The sequence below is a fragment of the Argopecten irradians genome, chromosome 12 (genome assembly GCF_041381155.1).
Source record: "Argopecten irradians isolate NY chromosome 12, Ai_NY, whole genome shotgun sequence".
NCBI classification, from domain to species: Eukaryota; Metazoa; Mollusca; class Bivalvia; order Pectinida; family Pectinidae; genus Argopecten; species Argopecten irradians.
The window spans coordinates 12270636-12289467 of record NC_091145.1 but is presented as its reverse complement, the minus strand read 5'-3'; the positions used below and the strand labels follow the sequence as shown (position 1 = coordinate 12289467).

At 33.7% G+C, this 18832-nt stretch overlaps 1 protein-coding gene across 2 annotated transcripts; it reads left to right on the top strand.

Annotated features, from left to right (window-relative positions):
• The first annotated feature begins 1 nt into the window (after nucleotide 1).
• On the top strand, nucleotides 2-17778 carry LOC138336094 (histone deacetylase 11-like). 2 transcript variants are annotated; one of them, XM_069285391.1, is made up of 11 exons: nucleotides 2-134; nucleotides 1009-1160; nucleotides 1959-2059; nucleotides 4061-4090; nucleotides 7315-7431; nucleotides 7944-8126; nucleotides 8594-8690; nucleotides 9180-9249; nucleotides 9508-9616; nucleotides 10201-10387; nucleotides 14713-17778. In XM_069285391.1, exons 1-11 carry the CDS (start codon nucleotides 109-111, stop codon nucleotides 14883-14885), a joined length of 1245 nt encoding a protein of 414 aa, XP_069141492.1. In that variant the 5' UTR covers nucleotides 2-108; the 3' UTR covers nucleotides 14886-17778. The 2 variants fall into 2 exon arrangements, with proteins under 2 accessions (XP_069141492.1, XP_069141493.1); XM_069285392.1 differs by lacking the exon at nucleotides 4061-4090.
• Nucleotides 17779-18832: the final 1054 nt, after the last annotated feature.

Here is an 18832-nt window from a genome sequence, read left to right as displayed (position 1 = left end):
ATCTAAATATACAACACGACTTTTGATTGGATCAGACATTACACAGGAAATGAAATTATGTGAAGGTAAACATTGATCGACGAAAATGATTAGTGACGAAAAAGAACAATGAGCGAAGATACCAATGAGGGAAAGTATGTTTAATTTGAAAATATATTCCTTCATAAAATTTTTATTTTCTACAATTCCATTTTTACGTAAGAAGAAACCAAAAATTTTGTATACACATTGCTCAAAATTACACTCTTGCATCCCACATTAACACTGCCTCTGGACAGACGTTACGTTATACTTGTATGTGCACTACCACGTGATGGTAATGTTGGGCTGTCTAAGTATTTATGTTAAATGATTAATTTGTCAGGGATACGTTGATTTGTTATCATATATATGTGGGTCATACATATGATATGACTGACATCATCATCATCATATCATCATCATCATCATCATGAATCATCAGCCCAATTTATTTGATTGAATCTTGCTATATCAGAAACATATACATATATATGTCTCTGGCTATATATAGCAATAACATAAGTGACCCTATATAATAGTCCATATATCATCATCATCATCATCATCATCATCATCATCATCATCATCATCAACAACAACAACATTATCATTATCATCATCATCATCATGAATCATTGATATCAGCCCAATTTATCTAATTGAATCTTGCTATATATAACAATAGCATAAGCGAACTTATATAATAGTCCATACATGTATATCATCATCATCATCATCATCATCATCATGACATCAACTTCATCATCATCATGACATCAACTTTCAAATACATTTGTAATTATATAACATTAGCACCCTTAAATAGTTCATGCATCTTTATCATCATCGTCATTATCATCATTATCATCTTATAGCATTGGCACCCTTAAATATAATAGTTCATATTTCATCATTATTATCATTGTTTAAATTAAATACATGTGTTTGTCTTCACTTGTAAAAACATTTTGTTCGAACTTTACACAGGAAACAAAACAGTTGTGCCCTATATGTAGATGTGAAATCATCCCAATGGCCAATTATCTACTCACCTGAGTATAACATTGGGTTCCTGGGCCTGGAGAAACTTCATCCATTTGATGCTGGGAAATGGGGGAAAGTCTTTCAGTTTTTAAAAGGTATGAACATTTTATTTTTGTAGCAGAACATTACTGTACTGGAAATTATATGATTTAACAAGGTAGCTATGTGTATATGCTATCATTAAAGAGATTTTATACTGAATATATTTGGATAGATTAGTATAAAAAGATTATTATTGTAATGACATCATGTACCATATTTACCAGCTAATAGAAACTAGGTGTTAAGATTGAGAGACTGATCATAATGCTCTTTATAGATGTAAACAAAGTTTACTTATTATGTGTAACATTATTTCAAAAATTAAGATGTTACATTAAATGATTGTATAGCTAACATTGCATTAATATTCTTAGCATGTCTAACAGTCTGACTGTTTTATGTTATTCACTCTTCATGTAAGTTGAGAGGATCATTGATCTTGTATATTACTACCTTAATGTTTGTGAGTGCAGGGCTTTTTTCAGCATGATCGGCCCCATTTCCTATGGCAGGGCTTTTTTCAGCATGATCGGCCCCATTTCCTATGGCAAAGCCTCTAAATTTTTCCCAATTCAAGCCTTAAATTTCCCAAAATCAAGGTTTCTTGAAAACTATCCAAAAATATTGCATGAACTTAGTTAGTAAAAGCTTTAAATATTGGTGAATTGGCTTCAGAAAAGTACATAAACTACACTGGTAATAAATTTTTTTATTTGTTATGATTTATTTCATATTTTATAATTTTTCCCAAATCTTGGTTTTGTTGCACATTTTCTTAAATTCAAAGCCACGGGCCCCATTCCCAAAGCAGTGAGAAAAAGCTCTGGAGTGTTCTCTGATATCTATTTCAGACCATGGGATGATTCGAGATGACACAACGGTACGACCTCGAGAGGCATCAGAAGATGATTTGTTGGTTGTTCACACCAAGCAGTACATCAATGATCTCAAAGTAAGACTCATGTCAACCTAACATGTGGTGCTCAGTCTGTAATTAAGTAACCATTCTTCCATTGCCGTCGATATTGGAGTTACAGCATGTTAATACAGTACTAACTTTATATGAATGCTTGTTAGGTCCCTATGTCATTAATTAGCTTTGTTTGAGTAGTTAGTTAATATCCTAACTTCATTTTCCTTTGATAATTAATACTTAATTACAAAACATTCAATTTTATGCTTCAGAATTTCCACACAAAATCAACATTCCCAAATCAAATAATTCCTCTTTGATAATGCTATTCATCATCAATACCCAGCTTTTGTATTAGATCATTCATTTTGTATGATCAGATGGTCACGATCAGATATTCAATTTTTGTCTATTATATTCCTTTAAATTTGTCTACATATTTACCATCCATCATTCTCAGTATATATGTACTCCAGGGATTACTATATTATTGTCGTCATATCCACACCTTGGAATACGTCATAGGAATTCAATTGTTTTAAGCTTAAGTCATAACTCTATAGATAGGATATAAAAGTGGCTAATCTGATTTTGAAAAAGAATTGTGTTCTGTAGGGCATTTCAGTGTTTTTCCTGGACATTTTGGGAAATTGCCACCTGGAGAAAATTGGGAAATTTTGTGTGATAAAAGTATGAAATGAAAAATGTTAGCGGTGTTTATGAAAATTTTGGAAAAGGGAGAAATAAACAATTATCCTTCTCTAAGAATCAAGTGTAATATTGTATACTAAAATACGACGTTCAGACTTGGGATTTCCGGAATATTTTTGTTTCGTCACACAAAATAGGTGTCAACTCACGGATTTGGGAAATTTAGACATAGATTTGGGAAAAAATAACAAGAAATACAATTGGGAATGGGGCCTTATTTTGGCCCCAAATATATAGGCAGGAAAAACACTGCATTTATAGAATTCTTAATTGTGCCAGATAAGTTTCCGAGATAAATTTCTAGAATGAAACATATAGAGTGTTAAAATATGCATGGTGAAAAACAGCGAATTTGAAATGATGAATCATTCAATGGTGTCAATGTCTTCCTGGGACCTTTTGAAATAATTCAATTTATGATGACTTTTGGATTTAAGGAAGGGTACATATTAATAAAACCAATATGGTCTCTATTTTATGCAATTAACCATTGCTGTCTCATAGCTTTTCTGATTGATCATGAAAGTGAAAAAGGGAAGTAACTCTGATAGGTTAGCATGCTCAGTGTCAGTTTGGAGGAATGTAAGCCCTAATGTCTACTTTCGGATTCCATTGTACATGTTTATAATTAACATGCTTACAAAAAGTTCATTGATATAATGTAGTTATTTTCATTCCATGTCAAAGTTCCTGTAAGATGTTTGTATATCAACTATATGTTTATAAAAAAGTAAAACCGTTTATCCCCAGATCAGAGGTTCGTTATAACCATGATTTATTGTTCTTCAAATTTCACCTTTTCATTTTAGTTTTACTGCTTAAACAAGTAACATCTCAATTTCATCCACTTCGTTTTATCAGTGTTATTCTGATCTATCAAAAGTTACTTCCCCTCGTTTTACTCCTTGTTAATGGATGACAGTAAAACAAGGGAAATAACTCTGATAGATCAGTATGCATCAGGGTTTCAAATACCATATTCAACCCAATATTTATAAGTACCCATGCAAGGTACTTAAAAATGAAAAAAAATAAAGGGGACTTAATATGACCAAATATGGATTAATCTGTCACAAAATTACTATACAAAGAAAACCATTAATCAATTTGCAAGACAAATCAATTATAGAGAAACGTACACATTTTTCATAGTTTCACATTTAATTTGAGGTACAATAGTAGGTGAAATTGTGGTCTCAAAAAATTGGGAGTAACGGTTATAGGGACAGGATGGGGTACTTATTGGGTTGGAAATGGTAACAGATTTTGACTTTAGAAATCATGACAGCTGATATCCTCATGGTATTTTTTGTGCATTTCCTCCCACAGCTCACTAACATTGTGGAGGGGATAGAGGAGGTACTGTTTAATTATCACTCATTCAATCTTACATTCCTAGGTTGCCCACTCCTGGCTTCACTATGTTTCTCCTTGCTTCTCTCACTCCTTCTGCTTGATTTGTGTTGTATGTGCATTACGTCATCAGTATTGTGCATTACATCATCAGTATTGGGCATTACATCATCAGTATTGTGCATTACATCATCGGTATTGTGCATTACACCATCAGTATTGTGCTCTAGAGGTTTAACTTAACAGAGACCAGACACTTGATAATTGATAAATAAATTGTAATGTAGTAATTCATTATAAATTTTATTCACCATTATTTCTCTATTATGTGACTGTTCTTGTTTTATGGGTGTCTTGATTAATGGGTACATTTCCCCATAATTCACTAAGTTAATTTATTTACTGGTGACCACGCGCACCGTCTGATATTTTCGTTATTCATTTATTGTTTGTGTTAGTAAATATTCTGTTAAACAGGTGTCTGGTCTTTGTGGTAGCTATCTAAATAATAGAATAATATCAGCATATGTTAATTATATAGATATTGCTTTCTCTTTTCGTTATCCAGTATTACTGAAACAAAGGGAATTGTACCTGTAGGTTAAAAGCATGAGTGTTAGTATGTAGCATTTTGAATATATCTTTACCATATTTTAAAGTACATGGTCCAGGTATTACTAATATCTAACAATAAGACATTTGTTATATGTATCATGTATGGTAGTATTCATGACCCTCAGTTTAGTGTTCATACTTCCTTAGTATTATTCTGCTTCATTCTTATGTATATTTAGCTGTAAAATGTATTTTTATACCATTTAAAAATATATGCTTACTTTGCTTAAGTAACATTGCCATATACAATGTAGATTGTTTATAATAATTAACAAAAGTTGTTACAGTCTCTCCTTGGTGTTCACTAACTCTGTTAGTTGTGACATCAATTCTACGACTGTCTACGACAGTTGTCTTTCTTTGGTGGAACTGGATACTGTGTTAAAAAAACAGTTTCCATTTGGATAAGATTGTGTTATTATAGTTGTCTGCCCTGGGTGGTACCGGAAGATTCCATTTGGGCAAGTTTATATTGCTATAACAGTTACCCTTGTTGGTACCGGACATAGATCCTGTGTTAAAAAAATGTATAGACTCCTTGAGATACAAATGCTATTTTTAACAGTTGTCTCCCCTTGGTGGTACCTGATATAGATCCTGTGTTCAAAATAATGTATAGACTCCTTGAGATACAATTGCTGTAACAGTTGTCTGCCCTTGGTGTTACCGGATCCTGTATTAAAAATTATATAGAGATTTCTTTGGTATAGGATTGCACAACAGTTGTCTCCCCTTGGTGTACCAGTCAAACTCTTTAACCAGTTTCACATTATGCATTGTGTACTTTATCATTTTAGGTCCAGAATTAGAACATCAGATTAATGAGGTCTTTAAGTTTCCTTAGATGTAGAGAATTTAGATCTTTATTTAGTTCAGTTTGCTTTGTTTCATAGAAGGCATGTGTAGACAAACAAATTATGTTGTTTTTGTTTTTTTTAATTTCTTCACCAATAGTCATAATGTTGCTAATTTACAAATTCTGGCTCCTATTTCTATGTGCCTGAAGTTGCACAAGCTAATGGCGTGTCCTGTGGCACAAACATTGGAATGCTGTCAATACATATTGGTAACCTTGTTTTTGTAATTCCTCAACATTATGTGCATTACATCATCAGTATTGTGCATTACATCATCATTATTGTGCTCTAGGGGTTTAACTAAACTAAGTGTGATTGAATGTTTTTATATTGTAAGCATGATATCTAACTCTAAGATTACTCTAACAGTAAAGCCAATACCTGGTATGTATAAAGTTATGTTGTAATAATTTTGTCTTTACTAATTATGTGTAGAGTGCCTCTTTATCATTAGTGGATTCTCGTCAGTTTTTGTTTCCATTTCAGTTTATCAGATATTTACACAATGTATTATCACAGCAGTTATATTTTATGTTAAAATGTACATTTCAGACATTATCTCTTTATAATCATTTAACTTGTGCTCATTATAATGATGGTTAGGTCATCATAAGCTTTGCTAGTAATATAATCACACTTTTTTTTATCCATTTATGAAATCATATCTTATCAAAGCGTTACTGTACAAATCAAAATATTACAGTACAACTGATTTGTTAAACATTAATACAGTACCATCATTATCTTTATTTCTTACTTGATAAACACTTATGATTATCATGTCTTGTGCCTTTGTTTCCTATCTTTTGGCTCCAACTGTAAGGTTGAATGAGTGATGGTGTTTAATGTTTGATATTACATCTTGCTCTGTAAGACTTTATGTCAAACAAGATTAGGATTAAAATGATTTAGTGTGTAGTTTTCTCAAATTAAAGGATCTTCTGTGGATTACATATTTCTTATGAAATAAATTCTAAGAAAATTTAACTTCCCAGTTCCATGTAATTATAAAACAATTGGTACCATATTTGACCTAATAAGCGCCAAGGGTCCTTGAAAATGAAAAATAGATCTAGCCTTTAATAAAATTATTTGACAAAGTAAACAATAAATCAATTTTCAAAATAAAATCAAATGAAGAAACCCAAGGATTTTATTTCTTAAGTTTGCTTTTAATTTTAGGTTAATGAAATTAGGGTCTCAAAAAAGGGGGAAGGGTGCTTGTAGGGATGGGGTCACTTATTAGGTCAAATATGGTATAAATATTGGAATTCACATTTTGGATGATGATTCTTTTGCTGCTAAATGTTCACATTTTGGATGATGATTCTTTTGCTGCTAAATGTGTATTCTGATTTTCCTAGAATACATAATACATTATGAATCAAAGTCACTGAATATCTTAAATCACTTCTAGATATCATGATCAGTTGAAGATTTCAACATTTCTGTAGGTATATACATGTATATGTATCGTATATGTTTTGGTGAGACAAGAGAATTCAAATATTATTACTGTTAGTTATGCTCATCTAATTCCATATCATAACAATGTTAACTCATATTCACCCCTCAGATTTCAAAATGGACTAGTGTAGCCTTTGATTTAGAATAGTTTAAATGTGTTTTCTGGGCCATATGAGTTAAAGACTTCTTTATCATCATTTATGCATATCATTTGTTTTTTTGTGGTTTTATATGAAAGCAAATACATTTTATCCATGTACCCTGGTAACCTGATGGTATGGTTGCTTGTAGTGGAGCGTCAATGTGGCCAGTATAACGGAGGTACCTCCCGTAGCTCTCATCCCGAACTTCATCGTCCAGCGTAAAGTCCTGAGACCATTCCGCTACCAAACAGGTGGCACAGTATTGGTAAGTACTGAGAGCAATCAAAACCTGTCTCCTGACTAAATTCTTGAAAACCTGATTCCTGCAACTGAAACAGAAAGATAATTCTTTATGTATATGTAATTATAAGAGGTTATAGCAGCAAAGTGGATAAAGTCCTGTGTTGTGATTTTAGGCCTCTTTTTGAACATTTGCCAAATAAAGTAACTGGCTGTTGGTTGATTGTTTTTCTAAAGGAATGCTGACTTTCTTTTATCACCAAAACATGTTATTTCTATGCAAATGTAAAAGGACTAATAATTGCATAATAATATTAACAAAACAGAAATCCTTTTTCATGGATACAAAAAATATATATGGATATCATGCAAACGTAGGTACCAACGGGTACATGTGTGACATACAGCTATTATAGTCTTTTTAATAGTTTTGTATCTATTGCAGGAAGTCGTTTAAGAAAAATATTTCCATCTTACCATTAAATAAGTTGAGAAGTACATTTTATATTACCAATGCTTTCTTTATTTCTGATTCAGGCTGGAAAGCTTGCTATGGAGCGAGGATGGGCACTAAACATTGGTGGCGGGTTCCATCACTGTAGTTCTACCCGAGGGGGTGGCTTCTGTGCCTACGCCGATATTACCATCTCCATCAAGTTCTTGTTTGATAAGGTGGAGAATGTCTCAAAGGTCATGATCGTTGACCTTGACGCTCATCAGGTAAAACTATTGGAGTGTACTGATCTGTGTTAAATATATTACGGAATACACCTAAAATTACATTATATATATATATATATAAATAATGTAATTATAGGTGTATTTCGTTGTCTTGTTATATATAGAGATCACTATAGAATTCTTACATAAGTTTGATACATGAACATGGTCAATGGTAATGACTATAAGCAACATATTTAGCCCTATTAAATCTTATTTTAGCGGCAATTGCATTTTAATGCTTTTTGCACTAGCAATGCTTTTCTGTATTATTTGTATACACATATATAGAGATTATGGTAATTCTGGGAATTCATCATTGCACTATCCTGTTCAAATGTGCATTTGCACTGAAATTTCTCTCGCCAAGATAATTATGTTACAATACTATCTTGACGTAGACATGTGCAGATTTATCAGTGCAAAATGATAAGTTAAACTCAGACTATTACGTTGTAATTATTCAGGGTAACGGGCACGAAAGAGATTTTATGACCGACGACAGAGTCTACATAATGGATGTTTACAATAGAGGAATTTACCCTCACGATGGATACGCAAAACGTAAGTTAGCTTAAGCATCGGACATCATAATTAGAATATTCCTAGTGCTAGTAGAATTTATAGCACTTAAAATACTGTATTCGTCGTTATTAGATTAGATCGTGGTATACTAAGTAGGTCATCACAAAACTTATAACATGTCAGGAGAGAGAAAAAAAAGAACAATTAATGGGCTTCCTTTTCCGATCTCAAAGCTATGCAGTATACCATTATTTGATTTATTTCATGTACATCAAAGGACCAATTTCATTTTTTGTCTCACACAGAGCCTTCAGTTTTAAATTTGATTTAAATTATCCAACAGTTATAGAAAACCCCTAAAAACATGGATGGATTCCCAGCATATAAATAAACAGCTAGCTATATAGATTTATAGGTCTATGTTTTCAAATATGATACATGTAGCATCATCAGAGACCCAGATCAATGAATAGGTTTAATTACCTATTTTAACATGCAATACATGTACTGGGTACATTTTTACTGTAGGAGCAATCAAAAGGAAGGTCGAGTTACAGCATTTTACAGAGGATGTCACATATCTAGGACTGGTGGACAGGTATGTATGTCTGACATCAATATAAATTATACAGGCTCCAATTCATTCAAACATTGTCAATTTTGAATTGCTGTTTACAGTTAAATTTGCTTTTAATTGAAAAACTTGCAAGAATGTTAAATGTAAAAACACCATCTGTATATCATTTCACGCTTTGGCTATGTACAAGGCTATAAATCCAACATCCATACTGATCTTAGGAAAGTGTTTATTTCCAAAAGGAATTGCAGAATATTTTGTGTTTTTCTTGACTTACAGAAATATGGAGCAGGCATTGAATGAGTTCACTCCGGACATTATAGTGTACAATGCAGGGACAGACATCCTAGAAGGAGACCCCCTCGGCAACTTGTCAATTACTGCAGAGGTATCACATTTATATTACTCTACTTAAACAATAGATACATGGTACATTTATCAATTAAATTCTTCCCATTGTTTTTGTGTCCTTGGCTCTTTCTTACATGTGGCCAGTACCTCAGTAAATCTTACACACTGCCTATACCTAGGCAACTCGATTTGCCTGCGTCTAAGACGTGATGTCTTCTCAGAAGATCTTCCACCTCATAGATGGAAGAGCTTCCAGAAGCACAAGAGCTACAAGTTGAGTCATCGAAAGTTGTATTCTAGAAGTGAAAGAGGGAAAATCTAGTAAAGCTTCCTATCCCATAATTGCCAACTGAAAACTATTGAATGCATACAACTCAGGGGTTTCATTATCTTTCAGGAGAGGCGGTACAATTGCAATTTTGTGGGGTACTTTTCTATACCATCTGTATGCTATCTAATGTAATTTAGCCCAAATCAGACGGTACCACAGCTAGGTTTAACAGGCAAAAATTACCGGGTACCGCCTGATATTGAAACCCCTGATACGTAGATCAAATCTCCTGAAGCACATGATTATCATTTGATAATTATTTAGAAGTGTTAATTTTCCTATTTTGTCAGGGCATCATTGAGCGAGATCAAATAGTGTTTACGAAGGCACATTCCCGAGGAATTCCCATCATGATGGTTACAAGTGGCGGCTATCAGAAAACAACAGCACGTATCATCGCTAACTCGGTCATCAACTTGAGACAGAAAAATTTGATTGGCTGTGATGCTGCAGAACAGGAACCTGTTCCCAGAACAGGTATCATTCAAAAACTTAAAAAATAATTCTCCATTTCCTATTGATTTCTTTCTTTTTTTCTGTCATTTTATTTTGACTTGGAATGTATTTGGTTTTGTATGTAAATCTGGTGTTTGTTTATCATTTGTTTCTTCAATTTATTATTTTTAAATAACTTGGTTTTTCTTGTATCTGCAATATTTATTTTCTTCATTCCATATAAACTAATGTATGAATTGTTATTTATTTCATTGCATGTGATAGATCAATGATGTAAAAATTAATTCTTTAAGAGTAATGATTACCTATTTTAGAATTAATATATATATATAATTGTGAAACTCGAATTACATTTTTAATTTTGCCAGAATAATTTTTAATTGTGCCAGAATAAAAATTCTTGAACATCCAGTATATATGTGTTTTCTAGAACAAATTTGAAGTTTGGCAGGCAACACAGCTTTCATAGACTATAGTCTCATATGACATTGTTAGGCCCTTGTATCTAAATTCCTGATTCAAATAAATTAATTTCCTTTTAACCTTTACAGTTTAAAATAATCTGCTATGTACTTTAAAACTGTATAAGTGAGTTAGATATTAATTTGTGTAGATTTTACTTGATTATAAATATCACAAAAATAGATACATGTTGTACTGTATATACTGTAATATTCCGTATTTTGCATATTACAGAGTTATCTGCCCTTGCAAATAGGTGTTGATTGTGACATCATGTGTTTGCCAGCGTAATATACTTTTCTGGGAAAATGAAGTGAATTGCGCTCACAAAATAATGACGTAACAATCGATACCTACCTGCAAGGGAGCTAATATGCAAAGAGGAATATTCACCATAAGTGTAGCGTAGTCCAATCAACTGTGGGTCTCCGTTGATGATATTTAACATTGCCTTGTAGTACAGGTATATCAAATTGTGAAGGATTTACCAATGAGATTAATATAGAAATAAATGTACCAAAGTAGCACAGTCTAAGAGAGAATGTTAATTCTATTTTTAATCACCACAGTTTTCAGTGTTGATATTATTTCCTTTAACATTTTCGGTTTTACATTTTAAGTGCTATAAATAGCATCTGTATGTTAATTTCATATGAATTCCATAATTGTAGATTGTTGTGATATTGTTTATAATTCATTTTTATTTGTCGATAATTCAATAATAAAATGAATATTTTGATGTTTATATTTACTTTTGTTTTTACTTTTATTTTGTTTTCTTTACCTTTGCTTTGCTTATCATTTGTCGTTTTGTAATCCTGGCATTGTGTACATGTTATAGATAAAATATTACTCACACCATCAGAAAGCATTGATACTTTAGTCCAAATGTCCCATTCCTCTGTCCTTTGGAATTGAGTGGTTAAGGTCTTTATACATAATATGTTCACCTCTGCATTTTGAGTTTTAATCCCAAGTGGGACAGTTACCAGATTTGACTGTAGGTTAGTGGTATTTCATTTGGTAATGTGCCTTTACTCCTGAATCTGGAATTACACTTGCTGTTTATGAAAGGACATAAAAAACACTCTTTCTGAAGATTGATTGTGTAATAGAAATCAGTGACAGCTAAACCTAAAACTATAGTTTTCATTGATTTTAAATTTACATTGATTGCTGCAAAATACTTACTTTAACGTAATTGTTGATTGCCTGGGTCTTAGAGTGGGAGGAAACCAGAGTGCTTGTAGTAAACATGTGCTGGGGATCATATTTCAGCCGGCTAGGTCAGAGAGGCAAGTGAATTAACCATATAGCCTAAGATATTCTGACCCTGACACCAGACTTTGACATTATGGCTGATTGATGTCTGGTGTATGGCTAGAGCTCACTGCTATATGAAAACATGGAATTCGCCAACACCATTTGGTATTAGGCCAGGTCATCTCCTATTCAGAATTGCTAACAATATATTACCACCGAGAAGCGTCACCTACTTTGGTCTTAACAACAAGTGAATAATTTATCTACCCATAGCAATCCATTTTATTAGCTCACCTGGCCCGAAAGGCCGGTGAGCTTATGTCATGGCACTGCGTTCGTCGTCCATCCGTCCGTCAACATTTCTTTTAAATCGCTACTAGTCATAGAGTTCTGCATGGAATGTAACCAAATTTGGCCAGAACCATCCTTGGGGGAAGGGGAACAGAGTTTGTGTAAATTTTGGCTCTGACCCCCTTGGGGTAGGAGGGGAGGGGCCCAATAGGGAAAATCCTTTAAATTGCTACTAGTTATAGAGTATGCAATGTAACCAAATTTGGCCACAAATGTCCTTGGGGGAAGGGGAACAGAGTTTGATTAAATATTGGATCTAACCCCCGGGAGGAAGGAGGGGACGGGGCCCAATAGGGGGAATAGAGGTAAATTCTTTAAATCGCTACTTATCATAAAGTTCTACATGGATTTTAACCAAATTTGGCCACAAACATCCTTTGGGAAGGTGAACAGAGTTTGTATAAAGTTTGGCTCAGACCCTCTGGGGGCAGGAGGGGCAGGGCCCAATAGGGAAATATAGGTAAAGTCTTTAAATCGCTACTAGTCATAGGGTTCTACATGGATTGTATCCGAATTTGGCCAGAAACTTCCTCTAGGAAAAGGGAACGGACTTTTGTGTGGGCCTGAACCCCTTGGGGCAGAAAGGCCAGGGCCAAACAGGGGAATTAAAGGAAAATTCTTTAAATCGTACTATGTAGTCATAAAGTTCTGCATGGATTGTAACTAAATTTGGCCAGAAACATCCTCTGGGGAAGGGGAACAGAATTAATATAAATTTTGGCTCTGACCCCCTTGAGCAGAATGGTTGGGGCCCAATAGGGAAATTAGAGGTAAATCTTTAAATTCCTTCAGAAATAAAAACAATGAACCTGTATTCAGAACATTACCGTACTAAGCATTACAAATCAGGCGAGCGATACAGGCCCTATGGGCCTCTTGTTAATTGCCATCAGTTGATAGACTTGAGAGGCATACAAACGCCATATATTGAAAGTCTGATGTATTGTTATACCCCTACTAAGTTCCCCTTCTCCCAAGGATGTTTCTGACCAAATTTGGTTACATTCCATTCAGAACTCTATGCCTAGTAGCGACTTAAAAGATTTCCCCTTTTTCCCTTATTGGGCCCCACCCCTCCTGCCCCCAGGGGGTCGGAGCCAAAATATATACAAGCTATTTTCCCCTCCCCCCAAGGATGTTTCATGCCAAATATGGTTACATTCCATGCAGAACTATATGACAAGTAGCGACTTGAAAGATCTACCCTATTTCCCCTATTTTGCCTCCCCCTCCTGCCCCCAGGGGGTCAGAGCCAAAATTTATACATGGAAATATATCACCAAAGTTTTGATTGTATACTGTCAGCTCTTACTCCACAAGGGGAGAAAACCAACAATGTGCACAGATGGAATACAAGGTAGCTTCCCAGTAGCAATTTTATGTTAAGTTTGGATGGAATATACTGGAGGCCAGATTTTCATGGATTCAAATCCAAACTAATGTGTGTATGGGTTGATCTACACATCCTAAACTCATCAGGTATTGTTGCGGCCATCCTCGATAATCCAGGGGTTACTTTTGCTGTTATATCCTCCCCTGGACTATCTCGAAGTAAAACTGGAGGCAGATCAGGAGAATAAAACTGACCAATCACAGACCTGCACAGACTTTCTTTGAAGATCACAGAGAGAGTGACACCCAACTTTGAAGCCACACAGTCAACAACAGTTTACTGTTATATGGCTCTTTTGATGTACATCAAAGGGCTATGTTACCTGGTCTGTTGTCTCCAGTTTTACTATGAAATAGTCCAGGGGTGGATATAATATCAGTGATAGTAACCCCTGGAGTATTGAGGATGTGTCATGGCATATACATGTATTACAACAAGTCATATATGCATGCCCTCTTTGATGTTTTAAATGCTTCAGTTATTTTAATTTTAATTGTTATTGTTGAGTTTTGGGACAAAGGTATGTATTCTTTCGTATTCTTATTCAGTTTTACAATACAAACACAAAAGATGTAAAAACGGGGCACAAAAGATGTAAAAACGGGGCAAGTAAGGGTTTTTATAGATCTTATAAATGAGAATCAGTACTTTATATTATTTTTGATCTAGTCTTGTAGAATTGCATGCGTATATATAGCCATGCAGTCACATACAAGATCATTCAAAGAAAAAAGTATGGTCATGCAATGTGTTTTCTTAATACATGAATACAGAGAGAACGTTTTCACAGAGAAATATTTCATGGTGACATTTGACAGTTACTTGGTTAATAAAGTTGATCAGGTAGGTTTGACTGTATCTCTGTTCATTGTTTCAGATGTGCGCTCAGGCCTTCCACGGAGCCAAAGCGAGGGATTTTTAGCTCGTTTTAAACGGACATGTTTAGCAACGTCTACATCCACAACGACTCAAGACCTGACTAAACTGGATACAAGTCCCGAAGTTCACATACAGGGAATGGGGTCTATCAAGGACCTTGGATATATCTGACCTTTGATATTTAGGATAATTTCATTATGTGCAGTCTAATGTGACATTTGAACCTCAAATGGCTATGGTTCATTGATTTCCTGGCAATTAAAGGAAACTTGTTGTTCTAATAGAGAACCAACAGGCTTATGAGATCTTTATATGTGTGATACTGGGTTCCAGTATTATATTAATACACATATCACCAGGTCAAATGTCTATTTTACTTCAGTAAATAAGATGCAAAAGTTGTGAAAAGCAAATACCTGTTGCAGAACAATCTATAACTGCACCCTAGAGCCCTGCAACAGATTCTTTGATCCCCAAATCCTTTAGCAACTTATGTTATCTAATGGGCTTTTGTCCTCATGTCACATTTGTTAGCCATATTAAACCCAATGCTCAAACGAATCCCTATACCACTCCCAGGTTCATTTTGACCTCAGGACAATCTTAAATGTGAGAGAATAAGGATGTATTTTTCCTTTGATCCCTGGACGATGAAAGGGTTTTTTGACCACCTTATGCCAGCATTGTTATTGTTTAGTCACAAACAAGTATCTTATGTAAGAAATAACTGAACACGAATTTTGAAGGTATTATACACATTTATAAATCACTCCTTTGAACAAGACTAAATTGATCAAAACTTACATTGGAGCTAAACAACAATTTACAAATCAATAGTAATACCAAAGGTTAGTGATGATGTATTCACACCTTTGATTATGTTCAAGTGTAATTAAAAAGGGATATATTGAAAATGTAAACAGCAGAAGCAATCCTATGATCTTGATAATTGGTAATGATAAAATTATACAGTATATCTGTTGTCAGCATTGTTTATATTAGCTAACTCATTGAAGAAGTTTTCGACATGAATTTTGTGCAGTCTGATTTTGTCCATTTGTAATGTAACTGCTAGCAACATTTCATCATGCTTTTTAGTATAGCAAGATTTATAGATAAACATACTGTGAGGTATATGTTTTAAATTATTAGAATAATTGGTAAATGTATGATGTATTATCGGAGACAGTAACTAAAATTGTAAGTCATTAGAAAAATAATCAAATTTTGTTTTAATAACACCTACCAGGAATGTGATTGATTCTATCAGCAAAGGGAGGTAATATCTCGACTCTTGCGAGGAAAGCCTCCCCTTAGTGTTTTTTTAAAAAGGTAATTTTATGATGTATCAGACCTTATCCTGGACCTACCTAAATGTTCTTTCAGGTTAAGAAAATCAATAGGAAGCCTTAACTTCAATGTTATTGATGTATAGTATTGTATACATGCCTACTTTTATTATGACGGTCACAAAGAAAACATTCCAATCAAAAAAGTTAACTTTTTCCATATTTCTTTTTTAATTTCAATTTGATATTATTATTCTTTCATAGAAATTTGTTATCAATGTTTTAAGAATGTTAATTCTCAATATTTTTACCAGGCAAGTTCCTGATAGTATTTCCTGTACTACTGGACCTACTGCAAACCAACTTTCTTTCGCGGCAATTTAATTTTGCAAATTCCATTTTAAAACCAGTTCACGAAGATTAATATTCGCAGATTTAACAATTAATGATAATTCCTATCAATATAGATGATGTAAATATTAAAACGTAGAGATAAATTTTTGCGAATTTACTTGGATTGTGAAATTGGCAAAAATAAATTGAATTAAAGTTGGTAAACAGTACAATGTATATTAATTTGTGATATCACTCTATTACTCTCAATTTATCATAAAACATCGCAAATGAATATATACAGTATACTTGTTTGTATATATCTAGATTAGGTTCCATCAGATATTTTATCTGAAGCTGTACCTTAATTGGTTGTGATTGCAGCATTTGCAAAAGTACTGTGTACTTAGTAAATTAATGCTGTGAATTTTTCAATCATTCCTTAATATTAGGTTAGATAATAGGTGTGTATTTTTCATTTTTTTTTTTTTTTTTTGGTGGACTAATGACAAGAGTGGTATCAAACATTCATTTGATGAATTTTCACTTTAGCATAAAATTACATACCACATTTACCCAATATGCGCCCAAGGCTCTTGAAAATTGAAACAAATAAGGAAGCGCTTAATAGAACCAAATTTGAACTAAGTAAGGTATAAATTAATTTGAAAAAGAAATCAATATAGAAACCTACATTTTCAGTCAGCTTTTGTTTTGCTTATTGGGTCAAAATAAGTAAACATATGAGTTCAATATTTCACATATTTCATATTTAAGTGCTATGTTTTGGATGTTGTATATGTGTACATTCTACATTGTAGCTCCTGGTTTATGTCATCATGAAGTGGTACATCTATGGGAAAATTTTGCTTGTAAAATTTGAATGATTAATTGTCTCAAAAGCAATTGGCTTTAATTGGAGTTCTACGTGAAATATTCAACTCTAAAATTTGTGTGGACAGTTACAAATCATTATAAGTTTGTATCTTTAGAATTCAAATTGTCGGGCTTCAGTTGCAATCTTGTGAAGTGGGTTTTTGCAACATTAGGAGCATCCTTGATACTCCAGGTGTTACTATCACTCTCGTTATATCTACTGCTGGACTATGTTATAGCAAATCTGAAGGATCTATGTCTGACAACAGATGACACAGGTAGTGTGGTTCTTATATATAATGTACAGTGCATTAAAAGGACCAAATAACTGGTCGACTGTATGGCATTGCTCTCTACATAACCTTCAAAGGGGGTGGATATTACAACAGTGATAGTAACTCCTGGAATATCGAGAATGCATTATGAGTAATAAGAACTAAAGATGCAATGTCTGTATACCTGTAGTGCCATAATGATCTGTGCAAAAGTACATCTGGAGACATTGATTCGATTCATTGATGAGCTTGTATTTTAAGAATTTTGCAATAAAAAAATAATTGATTGAACCCGTTTTGTTCCTGATGAATTCATTGACCATCACCACGCCTTATGGCAAAATGAACCTTCTCTGCATGTTTACTTAGATTTACACAATGAACCTTGCATTTGTTTGGTGTTTTAACAGCCATTAATACAGATGTTCTGAGTTCTAATTGTTAATTATGTTTTTGGTTCGGACACATAGGGGAACTCAAATTGATACAATACTTATCTGTGATGATCTCGTTTTGTTTCTGTTGTATTCATTAATTAATACAGTATGAATATCTGTATGGCCAACAACCCTTTTGACCTTGGTAGGCCTTCACCCCAGTATGCCACTGGCTTAATACCAAGTCTTTTGCTTAGTTATCAGAATATATTAGCATACCTTATATTAATCTTTGAATGGGTGTCCAACATACTGTAAATCACATTATTTTCACGATACAAACTTTGCAAGAGAGCTTGAAAGCGAATTCAAATGTTTTGTTAATAATTGAATAAAATGTAAATTATTTACGAATATGATGTTAATTGAATAAAATGTAAATTATTTACGAATATGATGTAAGCAACTAAGACACGATATATATGATAATAATATGCATGAAAATAGTGGTTTACAGTTATAACTTTGACAAGCTTGGTATTCCTTTCTCTAAGAATGAAAAAAAGGCCAAATATCGGGTCCATCAGACTCTTGGTTAACGAGAAACTAATGAAACTCAGGTCTCCAACAGGATATCTGACAATTGACACATCACTCCTCGTGCGTTTGCAAGCACGAGGAGTGGTTATAGCACACCTGGCGATCGGTCAATCTCCATTGCTGCAGGCAGATTAACATTTTCCTCGGTTAATGAGGTACCAGTAAAGAGCCGACTCAGTGGTGCAACATTATTAATACGATTCAGCCTCATTAACTCAAGTCAACAGTACCGGTAACAAAATAAGAGAATGTTAAAGTTTATTTTATCATATTCGACCTATTAAATGCCCCTCCTCCTTTTTGAGGTCTCAATGTCACTTGTGTTGACTTCAATATAGACTGAAACTATGAAAACTACCGGTTCATAG

Coding starts and splice junctions, on each gene's coding strand:
- LOC138336094 (XM_069285391.1), top strand. CDS start 109: ATGAGCGAAGATACCAATGAGGGAAA. Junction 135..1,008: donor GAAGATACCAATGAGGGAAA/GTATGTTTAATT, acceptor AACTTTACACAG/GAAACAAAACAGTTGTGCCC. Junction 2,060..4,060: donor AGTACATCAATGATCTCAAA/GTAAGACTCATG, acceptor TTCCTCCCACAG/CTCACTAACATTGTGGAGGG.